Source organism: Drosophila mojavensis, unplaced genomic scaffold, assembly GCF_018153725.1.
Source record: "Drosophila mojavensis isolate 15081-1352.22 unplaced genomic scaffold, ASM1815372v1 contig_74, whole genome shotgun sequence".
In the NCBI taxonomy this organism is placed as follows: domain Eukaryota; kingdom Metazoa; phylum Arthropoda; class Insecta; order Diptera; family Drosophilidae; genus Drosophila; species Drosophila mojavensis.
The window spans coordinates 8,873,057-8,885,273 of NW_025318899.1; the positions used below are offsets into that span (position 1 = coordinate 8,873,057).

General features: G+C 45.1%; 2 protein-coding genes across 3 annotated transcripts; both read right to left on the reverse strand.

Moving 5' to 3' along the window:
• Positions 1-19: 19 nt before the first annotated feature.
• Positions 20-6,785, reverse strand: LOC6581865 (probable histone-lysine N-methyltransferase CG1716). The gene is made up of 5 exons (XM_002007551.4): positions 6,688-6,785; positions 1,892-6,617; positions 863-1,830; positions 657-801; positions 20-601 (listed from the first exon to the last, which is right to left on the reverse strand). Exons 2-5 carry the CDS (start codon positions 6,533-6,535, stop codon positions 440-442), a joined length of 5,919 nt encoding a protein of 1,972 aa, XP_002007587.1. The 5' UTR covers positions 6,536-6,617; positions 6,688-6,785; the 3' UTR covers positions 20-439.
• A 153-nt stretch (positions 6,786-6,938) lies between these two features.
• LOC6581866 lies at positions 6,939-8,261 on the reverse strand. Of its 2 annotated transcripts, none has more exons than XM_044009526.1 (4): positions 7,894-8,261; positions 7,755-7,832; positions 7,657-7,680; positions 6,939-7,600 (listed from the first exon to the last, which is right to left on the reverse strand). In XM_044009526.1, exons 1-4 carry the CDS (start codon positions 8,164-8,166, stop codon positions 7,082-7,084), a joined length of 894 nt encoding a protein of 297 aa, XP_043865461.1. In that variant the 5' UTR covers positions 8,167-8,261; the 3' UTR covers positions 6,939-7,081. The 2 variants fall into 2 exon arrangements, with proteins under 2 accessions (XP_043865461.1, XP_015017600.1); XM_015162114.3 differs by having other exon boundaries at positions 7,657-7,701; positions 7,894-8,260.
• Between the last annotated feature and the right edge of the window lie 3,956 nt (positions 8,262-12,217).

The window sequence follows — 12,217 nt, forward strand, 5'->3', positions numbered from 1 at the left end:
AAAAAATAAAATAAACATGTTTTCAGTGTAAGGGAGGGGAAACTTCATTTATTTCATTTCTTTTTCAGATTTTCATTAACTTCAATAATGTATACCTAAGAACTAACAACTATGGTCCAGATTTTCCAGCAGACACATAAACTTAAACATACATATTTCATGAATTCATTGTAGTATACCTGAGTGCCCTTTCATTGACACCAATAATAAATTTATTAGTTTTGGCACATATCAAAATTAAAAAAAAAAAAAAATGTATTCAGTTACATTTTATGCATAAGTACTTAAAGTTAACTTCAAAGTTAATTTACCCAACATGAGGTAAAATTATAAAAATTAAAAAAAAAAATCCATTTGATATACATTGTATATTGCTTATGCTAATGTTTATAAGCCAAAAGCTTTAAGGAAAATATTGTTGTATGAAAAAGTCAATGAATTAATCGGGCTTATCAACCGGCTTCTTGTAGACGGGCCCTTTTTTGCGCATATATTGTTTGATAAAGTCGTAGGACTTGTGCTTAACCGATTCTGTGCAGGCCAACGGATTGCCGGTCATGTCACAGTAGCGCATCTCCTTGGTGGTGATGTGGTGGCTCAGCTGCAAGAATAGCCCATTAGACATAGCTTATAATATTATAAACAATCACACTTACTCGCTTAATTAGGAACTTGTAGTCTTCGTCGCTTGTAATACGGCCCAGCTGGCAATTCTCCTGGCGATAGGGACGCAAAAACTCGGCCACATGGCCGCTAATCTCAAAGTGAAACTTATCGCTGGCTTCGCGTCCGGTTGTCAAACTACAGAGATTCGCAGAGGATTTGAGTATAAAGTAATTTAATGAACGAATGGTATGCTTACCTCTTGCGCTTACTGTCCCGATGCTTCTTTTGGCTCTCTGTCATAAGTAGCTTGCGCTTAGCGCTTGGCAACGACTCTGCAGCGTCAGTGGAACTGGTGGACGATGGCGACGATGCACGCAGTGAGCGACGACGACTAAGTGACTCCGGCAACTCCTTATCACCATCAACTGCCGCGTCTAGCAGCGGCAGGCTGCAGGCGCCCTCAGTGGCACCATCCTCATCGGAGGAGTATAAATACCCATGAATGGGTAACGAATCACTGGGCTCTCCAGGTGCTGGTTGAACAGTATTTGTCTCGTTGCGTGTGCGTCGATAAATTTCCTTGCGTCGGCGTATCTTTTCTTTATTCTCCTTGTATTTGCGTGACTCCTGCTGATTGTAGAGACGATCCTCCTCGCGACGTGGACTTATCACGCGCACAGAGACCAAGCGATTGCGTCGCATCTCGCGTCGTTCCCGTATCTTTACCTCAATGTACTGGGCCAGAGACTTGGCGCTCAGGCTGCCCACGTAGTCGATGTCAATGTTAACCAAATCCGATGAGCTGGCTGCCTCATCCGGTACCAATTCTTTTTCTGGAGAATCCTCCACCAGCTGTTGCAAACGCTGTTCAGCGTTCGGTGGCTCCCACTGCGGAATACGATCACGCAGATTATAATAGTAGATATCTCCTTCGGGTGTCATGCTCCAGTGCCATGAGGGCGGCAATGGCTCTACGCCAGCGGGCAGCTTATACTCCACATCCTCCTCCTGTTCCGGAGATGGCGGCTCCGCAATGTCGCCGCAACGCAATGGCGCAGGCACAGGAGCATCCTCGCTGTTGAACCACTCATTGGTCTCCGTGTTCTGGTAAAATGGCAGCAGCTTTGGATCTGTGTTCAAATCTGCACCGAAGTATTCGCAGCGTAGCTCATGCTCACGCCAATCCTCGCTGCCCACACGCTTCTCTGCCTCATCTTGAGCCACCTATGAAAGGAATACAGATTTTAAAGTAAAACCTCTGCCTGAGCTTTTGTGGTCCTCTTACCTTTCTCTCGAAGAGCGATCGCCGCAGCTCTTTGGATATAGTTCGACGCGGATCAAACTCTGAACGTCTGCGACTCTCAGACTTGCTGCCGCTGCTGCCCTCCGCAGAGCCTTGCCATTCCTTGGGTTGTGTGGTGATCGTGCAGATGGTATTGTTGCCGCTCATTCTAGAGGGCGGCTTTGATTTCTCATAGCGGCTGCTGGTGTCGCGCCTAAATCGATCTTGTCTATAGCGATCGGTGCTGAGCACGGAAGAGGCATTGTTACTGTCCCCTAGAGCAGTGGCCACGTGTTGCTGGCGATCTGCCTCGCGCTCGTGCTCCTTCATCTGCTCGATGCGTTCACGTTTGGGTATACGGAAGATTTCGGGCAGTCCATTCCATTTTTGTAGCAGCGCTGCAATGCGTTGACGCACCGATTCCTCCTCATCAGATTGTGATTCTGCTGCTGCCTCCGCTGGCTGCGCCAACTGGTTGCCCCATAGCTCTACGCTCTGGTAGATGCGACTATCATTCAGCATCGTCCTGTTGGGTATGGGCAGAGATTCAAGTGACTCGAGCAGCGCCAGACGCAGCTGCTTATCGCTGCCGCTCTCGCTGATCCATGCGTGCAGCAGGCGCAGCCCGTGATAGTCAAGGAAGAGACGACGGCATGGCAGCTCGCCACGCGTTAGCACGCCCAGCAGCTGAAGGCGACTCTGCAGTAACTTGGCACGCACCATGCAACGCGATAGGCGCAATGTGTCCAGCTGATTCTTGAGTCCGCTGCGACTTAGCAGCGTCAACTGCTCGAGTACGTCTGTGTCCTCGAGCTGATCGAGCTTACGGGCTGCCGACTTCTCGCCTCCAACGCCGCCGGAAGGGCGCAGCCAGCGGCCCGCTTTGTATTCACGATCCTTGGCCTTGGGCTGCTCTTTGCGCTGCTTACGTGCCGTTGGCAGCTTAAGTTGCTTCTTAGATTTACTTTTGGGTGTTTTGGTCTTCGCCTCCTGCTCTGGGCGTAGCTCCTCTACCAGTGACTCGGGCTCACTTTCGGTCTCCGAATCGAGCTGCTCGCCCTCATCAGACTCCGGCTCGTTCCCAATCCAGCCACGACAGTTGGCCGACTCGCAATAGCAACGCTGCGCATCGCGCCCATAGCGCTGATACTGATAATCGAATGTGATTTCCTCGCCAGGCATGATGGTCTTCACACTAAAGAAGCCAATGCGCAGCTCTCCATTCACTGTCCACTTTTGTGTCTCCGCATTCGGGTCGCAGCTGTGATTGATGTAGCGCGAGATGTTGCCCTTCGTGGTCGCATCGATGATCGCCTCGCCACGCAGCGCCATGAAGTAGTAGTGGCGGTTGCGATCCTCCGAGTAGAGATGCTGGCGACGCTCGAACTCCTCGCTGTCGATCACCTCGCCCACATACTCCATGATGAACTCCCCAGGCTGAATTTGCAGCTCGGCTGTGATACCGCAGCCCTTCTTCTCCGTGCGAAAGACGCGACAGGGCCAGCCCTGATGCTGCTGGAATCGCTTATTGGTGCAGCGGTCACCGTAACTACACAGTGGACCACACTCGATCATGAGCATGCGATTAATGCAGCCATCGCCGCAGCGCATCCCTTGTCCCTCCTCGTCGCCGGTGACAAAGCAATCGCATTGCATTTCCGCGTTCTCCTTGCTCACCTGGCGTGCACAGCGATAGTAATTGTCACGAAGTATTTGGAACGTGTTTAGGCCCTCCTGGCGCAGGAACTGCTCATTGATGGCTTCTATGTTGGCAAGCTCACTTAGCTGCTGCTCCATGCTAATGGTGGGCGTTTGGCTGCTGCTACCACGACCTAAACTCGATTTGGCTCCTTGCGGCTTCTGCTTGATGCGATGCGAGCGGCGCACACCCGCTGACAGATCATCTGTGCTGCCAACCGGTGAAGGAGCTGGCGTGTTAACAGGCGTTTCCAAATTAGCCACACGCTGCGCTAACTCATCTTCAGTGGCCTCCTCTTGTGGCTGCTGGTCTGGCTGCTGCTGCTGTTCCTCCTCTACTTTGTAGTCGCGCTCGAGCAATTTGACGCCATCCTCTATGAACTTGGCTATGTCGTGTAGCGGATTGGATGCCTCTAGCTCAGAAGTGGGCGTCGGCAAGCTGCGACTCGGCAAATCGCCAGCTTTTGTCGAGGAGCTCGAACTAGAATCCATCGAATCCTGGCTGCTTGGCAGCTGCTTTGGTTTTGTTGACTTGCGCGTTGGCTTTTTCTGAGCTGACTTCTTTTTGTTGCTGCTGCTGGCGCTTTGCTTGGGTTCTGACTCCGTAGCTCGCTCTGGACTCAACGTAGGCTTGAAAGGGTGCACGGAGTTACGGCGTTTATTGCTCAACGGCAATTTCACGTCCTCGTGACGCTCCTCGGAAATGGTATTACGGCGGCTGCTTTCCTTTGATGTTTGCTTTTTCCCACGAGACTGAGGCGTGGCACGTTCCTGCAGCTGTTCGGTTGATTGCTTTTTGGTGGCCAGCTTCGACTTCTTTCTGGCCTTCTCTTCGTGACGCATCTGTTCGTTTGCTTTATCCAAGACCTTAAAGAGTGCATCACACTCTACGAACGCAGCGTAGGAGGCTGACGACTTCTCTAACTTGGCGCCTTCATTTGCTTTCCCTTTCTCACTATCTATTGGTTTTGTGTCCACCGATTCTGAGTTGTGCTCTTCTGGAGCGGATTTGGTTGATTTAAGCTTTGAATCTAACTCTGTCTCTTCGCATTTAACTGCATCTGAGTGCTGCTGCAGTTGCTTTGCAGCCAAATCAGTCTTTTCAAGCGTCGCTGCTGATGTTTCATTCGTGTCCAAGCTTGGTTGCTTCTTAATAGCTTCCTTCTTCGCTTCGACCTCCTGTACTGGTTCTGTTACAGAGTTGGCATTTAAAAGTTTTTCCATTGTCATCGGAAGCTTTAACTCAATGCCTGTCGCTTTTGCAGCACGCCTCAGAGATTCCAATTCGAAGTGGGCATCTTTCATCTTCTCGACAGGTTCTTTTGCAAAAGTCGGAGTTGCACTCTGCTTTAACTGTTCCGATTGTTTTACAGCTTCATGTGGTTCATCGTTGTTCTCTTGTATGACTGAAGAGACCTCCTTGGTCATTTTGATTTCCTTTTGCAACTCTTTTTTAATCGTAATCTTATCTTCGTTATCTATGGTGGCTGATGAGCTCGATGAGTAGATCTCCTTCATGTTTACTTCCTTTGGCAGCTCTTTCTTCACCTTTGCCTTATCTACGTTGTTTATCATGGATGAAGAGTTTGGTAACGAAGCCTCATTCTTTATGATGACTTTCTTTTGCAGGTCATCCATAGCTGCTGGCAATTCCTGCTCCTTCTTTACCGGCTGTACTTCAATTTTAACTTTAGTTTCTAAATTAGAGGATTTTATAGCTGCTTCAGAGGTTAGCTTAGTCTCCTTTTCAACGCTTTGTACCGGAGTCTCATTTTTAATTAAACCTTGATTTGGCAGTTCTTTTGCTACTTCAATATTTGATTTCTTTTCTGGCTTCTCGTCTTGAGATTCTTGGTCTCCTTCATCCCTTTCATCCTCAGTAAACCAAAGCTCTGCCGGCTCACTTAACACTTCAGCCAAGAGTTCTGATTCCTTGTCATCAATATTATCTTCACCTGGTATTTCCTCCACAATACTAATCTGCTGTGGCATTTCTGTTTCCTTGTTTTCATTTTCCTTAGGAAAAATTAACTTAAAGTTACGAGTCTCTTCAGCTGTAATTTGGATCACGTCATTTGCTGCTTCTTCTTCAGCTTCCATCTTCGCCGTTTCTATGTCCACAAATATAATTTGCGAATCTGAATCCTCATCGGATGCCACGGATATAATATCAGTCTCTATCACTTCAATTGTGTCATCCAAAGCATCGTTTTCCTCAGGCACTGCTTCAACATTCGTTTCATCATCAACAATGATTGAGAAACTCTTCAGAGACTCATCCGAGTCAGGCGATTCCCTTTTTAAAGTAAGAGCTTGTTCCTTGGCGCTCGGCAAGACTTTGGTAGAATCTATGCTCACTTTGGAGCAATCAACTGCAGTTGCATTATCTGTGATCTGTGATTTGCGCGGACGTCCACGTTTACGTATCACCTGCTGTTGCTGTTGCTGCTGTGATTGCTGTGGCTGCTGTTGCTGATTGACAGTGGGCGTCTTATCACTGCTCACCTGGGCAACAATCAAGCTGGGCGTTGGCTTTGGCTTGGTAAACATGTCCAGCGGAAGCAAAGGCGAAATCACAGGCAGAGGCGGTCGTGGTGTAAATAAGCGATTGACCTCGATTGCTGGTTTTGCCACAGTAGCAGAGCTCGTTGCTAATTGTGTTGTGGATGCTGTTGTTGTTGTTGGTGCATTGGAATCAATTCGTGCCTCGATTTGTATTTTGTGAGTTTTGCGACTCTTGTTGAGTACATCCAGCACATCGAACTTTACGATTTTCTTGCGCGTGCTTCGCCGACAATTTGTTGGCGATGACGACGAAGTGCGCTCCTCGGCTGGCGGTTCCATCTCTTCAGTCAATTCAGACTCTTGTGCGTTGGCCTTGGGCGGACGGCCGAGACGTTTGCGGGGAGCCGGCGGCTTAACAATTTCGTCTCCTGTTGATTTATCCATTTGTTATAGTCTGCTTTCAATCAATATTCACTTATCGACAAACTGCATATATATTACATGCAATTCGAGTAATATTTACTTCCTTTTGAAACAAAAATTAAAAAAAAAAGAAATAACACCTAACTGTAATGCACTTCTAGACGCATACTCACATTTTTGCAGAAATGTCGAATTTTCAGAATTTGTTTATAGCTGTGAAACGTGCATGTGCCCGTTTATCAATAACAGAATAAACTAAAAAATACCAAACAATATTGGTTGTCAGAACAACAGCTGATGAACATAATCTACTGGATGAGGAACATCTGATTCGAAAAATACTAAATCCTACGTTTGCCCATTTCCTTTTGCCGGTCGCTTTTCTGCTATAGACACTAAGTTGAGGTAAATATATAACGAAATGTTTTCTGTAAATACTTTACTTAAAATTAATCAATTGCAGAATGCTTGCTAGCACAAGGCATAAAATGTACATAAGTTCTTAAATCAACTTAAAATAATTAGCCTACACACATGCAAATATATGGTACATACTCTATACTAATGCTAGAGCTCGAAGTCTGTGACGTCCGCTGGACTTACGAATGCCTTTTCAGTTTCACTTAAAAGTCCTATAGCTCTATAGTTTTCATTTAACATTGCATATTCCTGTAGAGCCTTTAGGCATTGCATCGCATCTCTGTGATTGCTTATCACGATAGTATTTGCTTGGGGAGTCTCGACAGACAGTTCTGGTTTCTCCTCTTCTATTTGTTCTGTCTCTTTTATATATTCCGATTCCTCATCTATTTCAATTTTAACTACAAGCTTCTCTTCTTGCGATATAGGAAGCTCTTCAGTCTCTGGTTTCGTCTCTTCCAAAGTTAAGGTATCATCATCTGAATATTTCGCTTGCTCCACTTTTACAATTTGTGGAACAACAAGCTTCTGTTCCTCCTCAGTAATGCGCTTTTTTACATGAGCCTTCAAACATTTCATTGTCCTGCCATGATTGTCGATGATAATTTGCTTGGCTGGCTTGTCTTCACCATTTACAGTCTCTTCGTTATCCAAAATTTTTCGCTTCTATATAATATTTAAATCTTTATTATTTAATTTTTTATGGATTGTGTTTTACTTACTGGTGCTTCAGAATTCCGAGCAGTCTGAGTGTCAACACCGGTTTCCTAAGATATTTTAGAATTCATTTCTAACAAATAATAAGCAACTTTTTACTTACTTTCGTCTCATAATTATGGAATAGTTCGAGCAGCTTTGAATTTTTTGCTTGCTGTGGAATTTGCTTTGTAACAAATTTCTTTAAGATATAAAAAAAATAATTAGGTACGTAGAATATCCTATTAAGGGCCTATCCTTACCAGTTTTTTTTTAGATTCCAATCTTTTCAACTTTGATCTGTGACTGTGCAGTATGCTCCGTATTCTATGTTGTTCTTTCACCATATCACAGACCTTATTTAAGTAAATATCTCGCGATTTTATATTCGATTCGGTTCTGATTAGCTGCCGCAAATTGCCAAGTTTTTCATTTGTGCTCCTCAAATCGTCCTCTATTTTGGATATAATGTTTTGCAACCTAATAATATCGCCGCGAGGCGCTGCAGGAACTATGTGTAAAGTTGCATTCGACATTATCTTCACACTTTTGAGTATTGATGTATAAATTGCAAGTTATATGATAATCTATAGTGCTTCCAATGCTTCTTCACACAGTCAATACATTATCGATAAGATGCTGGCGTTGCCAACTCGTTTAAGCGATACACATATCGATTGTATGATGCCGGCGTTGCCGTACAGCTACTTTTTACCTCTGCAATCGAGAGATACCTGCCTGTACCAAATAAATTAAATTATTATTAATTATTATTATAAGTTATAAAATAGATATAATAATTTACTTAATGGCTTATGTGAGAAAATCTATTACTCGTTTCGATGCAAGCTAAACGCGGCTTAAAATTTGTGTATTTAGGTATTAAAAGATCGATTTTGAATACTGAAACTACCGTTATTTTATTAAGATTTTTTGAATGATTGTAATTATTTTAAATTTTAATATTAACATAAATAGAAATTTATTAAATTTATTTATTATTAAATATTTATTTATATTTTACCTGTCGTCAGAAACGGCCACAAAGTATGCAACAAAATATTTGTTTGTTTCGTTCAGTTAGAATGTTCGTTCAGTTCAACACTTATGCGCAGGCAAACTCACAGAGACGGCTGTCGCTTTGCCGTTAGGCGAAGTTGGCTAAAGTGGCGCCATCTAGGGGATGATTAGAAGAAACAATTGAGCTGGCCTTCAGCCAATGAAATATTTGAATATGAATTGCTGTTAATTGGATGCTACTATATTAAATGTCCAGATATGGTCTATGTGAATGGGTACACAAAATTTTCCAAGTCAAAGTTCAATGAAGCATAGCAAGTGAAAATACTGAATTTAATTTCCGCTGTTTAGCATAAAAAAATTAACATATTACCTGAATATTTGTTAAGCACCTGCGTACACAATGTGTGAAAATTGGTTAGAGGATGAGCACACATTTTTTGGCCAATCTAGCGCAGTTCCGTTTTCGAGTTGACCGAAAAACAAGCGTAAAACAATTCAAAAGTCAGTCAACCCCTCGACAGTTGCATTTGCACCTCGGTTAGGAAGCGAGTGCAGCAGAGCGTAAGCAGAGCGAAGGTGTTGCCGCCGGCTGCGTGGGGGTTGTGACTGCCAACTGGACTGCCAATTGGTCATGTTGACGGACTCGGCCAGGGCAAACCAAGCCAAACCAAACCAAACCAAAAGCCGAGTAATTGTTGCGCAACAAGCGAACCTCCAGTTACGCCAGAGATTTTCCCAGGGCCAGAGCAATAGGGGCAGCCGTCCATAAAATGTGGGAAAACGAGTGCAGCGCACACATTCAACTGCAAAAGAAGCACACAAATTATGATTGACAGAGCAAACAAACCTTTTGGCCAATGACCAACGGCTTCATTATGCTCAGCTCCCACAATAACGTTTTTTCTTCTCCTTCTTCTACTCTTTTGGAAATTGCATTTCGTGCTGGTAGATTTCAAAGCGTCTCGTTTCATACCCCAGACAAGATCGGACAACAAAAAGCAACAGCAACAACTACAACAACAACAAAGTTCAATGCACGAGGGTCACGACTTGGTTTGAAGCTGGGCGCCCATAAATCGGCAGGCCTCGAAATTGACGTGTTTTGGCTGCCGTTGCCATTTTGGCTCACCGATTGCGACTCCAGCTACAATCCGACTCGAACTCGAACTGCAGCTCCTCCTCCTCGAGTTGTCAATCAATTTCTATGCGGAAACGTTTGCGCAGCGGCATGATGAATGTTATTGGCCTGGGCTAGAATGAAATTGCTTGGCCATTTGCTATTTGTCAAATTTTCATTAGTCGGCCATAAATTGAATTGGTCGCGCAACCAATAAATTATGCTGCACTGATTCTCACGAGCTCCAGCTCGACTAAAAAACTTTCTAGTTGTTCACACCAGTTGCCAGTTGCCCGTTGCCCGTTGCCCGTTGCCCGTTGCCTGTTACCCGTTGCCTGTTGCCTGTTGCCAGCTGCTTGCCAATTGCCACCTGCGCCTCAAAGCTAGCTGCAGCTGCGGCTGTTTGACTAAAAGCGAATTCCAGTTGCAAACCCATTTTTGGCACGACCCGGCCAGGTAAGATCGCACCATTTTGGGAAGAGGCTACAGCTAAAGGCAAGCTCCTGCCACAGCGAAGCATTGATTTGCAATTGCCTGGAACGCACACGTGGTGTCTATAACACAGGTGTGTTTGTGTGTGTGTGTGTGATCGTGATTGTCAGTATTGGCATCCAGCTGTGAGAACGCACCCACTTGGCCAACACACACACACACACGCACACAGACAGCCGGAGACAGAGCTATACACACACCCACTAGCGAGGCCAAGCGAAGCAGAGATCGTGTTGGCTATCGCATTGAGCTGAGGCTTTACTGTATGGCAAGCAAACAACTGTTGATTGATTAATCATTGCTGGTAATTTGATTTTGTGCCTTTTTGGAGTTACCGTTACGCTCACTACTGTCCCTCCCTCCCTCCTGCTCAGCTTAAGCCCAAGCTCAGCTCTAGACAAGCCCCTTTTCAGCGATTTGATTGATTGTTTCATTGCATTTGAGCTTTTTGCCATATTCACCTGGGCCACTCCCCCTACCCTCCTAAACATGGTCATACATGTGTCGTGTAACAGTCCGTCATAATGTGTCCACCATGCTCACTTATGCATTTTTGCCATGTCAGCTTAGCTGTCAAAATCCTTGAGCCCAAACTTCAGCTTCAACTCCAACTCCAACTTCAACTTCAATTCGTATCGAGCCACATGGCTGGCACACTTCTGTTGCAGACTGATTAAAATCGGATGGCAGCCAACGTTGACAGTTTTTGTCAGCCGATTGGCGAGGAGTAGAGTGCTATATGCTAATCGCAAATTGTGCCCCTATAATTTCATATGCAATTGTTCACAATATGCTGTATGAATAATTATCAGGTCTAGACTACTGTTAACTGATCTTAATTGCAGGGTCTGATCTAATGTATTCATGACGTGCAGATCGGCTTGCACTTTGTCTCCTCTTGCAATACTCATTTGATCCAAATCTAGTCTAGACAGCTACCGATCTACCAATTCTTTGATCTATTGATCATAAACTTCGATTGAATGCTTTCAATATAAACCGCTCTATTAATCTTTCAGCTTATCTGTAAGCTTAAGACTTGACCGATAAAGTGAGGTTACAATATTTGATCAGTCACCGATCAAGCCATTCTTTATGATCATAAACCTCAAGTGAGTTCCGTACTATTAATCTTTTAGCTTAGCAATAAATATAAGACTTGATCGCTACAATATCTGATCAGTCCACGATCGAGCAAGTCTTTAGCTAACGATCAATATATGCTACGCGGACAATTATTTAGTTTCTCTCGACTATTTCATAATCTAAACAGTTATTGATCAAGCATGATCGTAAGAACGCCATCGTTAGATAAGTGGGTGTCCACGTGTTGGCACTTGTTGTGCGTTGTTGCTTGAATTTGGCATGTGACCGAAAGCAGTGCTCGTTCTTGTTGTAGTTGTTGTTGTTGTTGTTGCTGGCCGGGAGCCAACTGGAGGCAGTAAATCATTTGCCAGCGTCAACAACTTGTCAGCAGGCCAAACCAAGCCAACCCAAGCCAAGCCGAGCTAAGCAAAAGCCATTGACTCGCAACGAGAGCTTGGAGAGGTTTTCGCTGTTGACTGTCCGACGATCGACAATCGACAATCCACATTCGACATTCGACGATCGTCGATCGGTAGTCGACTGCAGTTTTGGTCCAGTCATGGCTCATGTTGCATATAAATGGTGCTTAATGAGCTCGTGCCAAATAGAATTGTCAGGCGCCTAGGTAACACTGCCCTCCCCTCCCCGGCACCCCTCCTGCTGACCCGCTGTCTGGGCAGATAGCTTGTTCGTGTTGCGCTCAAATTGCTGTTAGAATTCCACAATTTTATGGCTGGGCATTTGATTTGATCACGATTTTTGCAGAGTCTGGGCCATATGTAAACCAAATATGGTCGACTGACGCTTGGGGCGCGGCAGGTGCCCAGGCCCGGTTGCCTGCTTATGGATGGAACGACGCTTTCCCACGC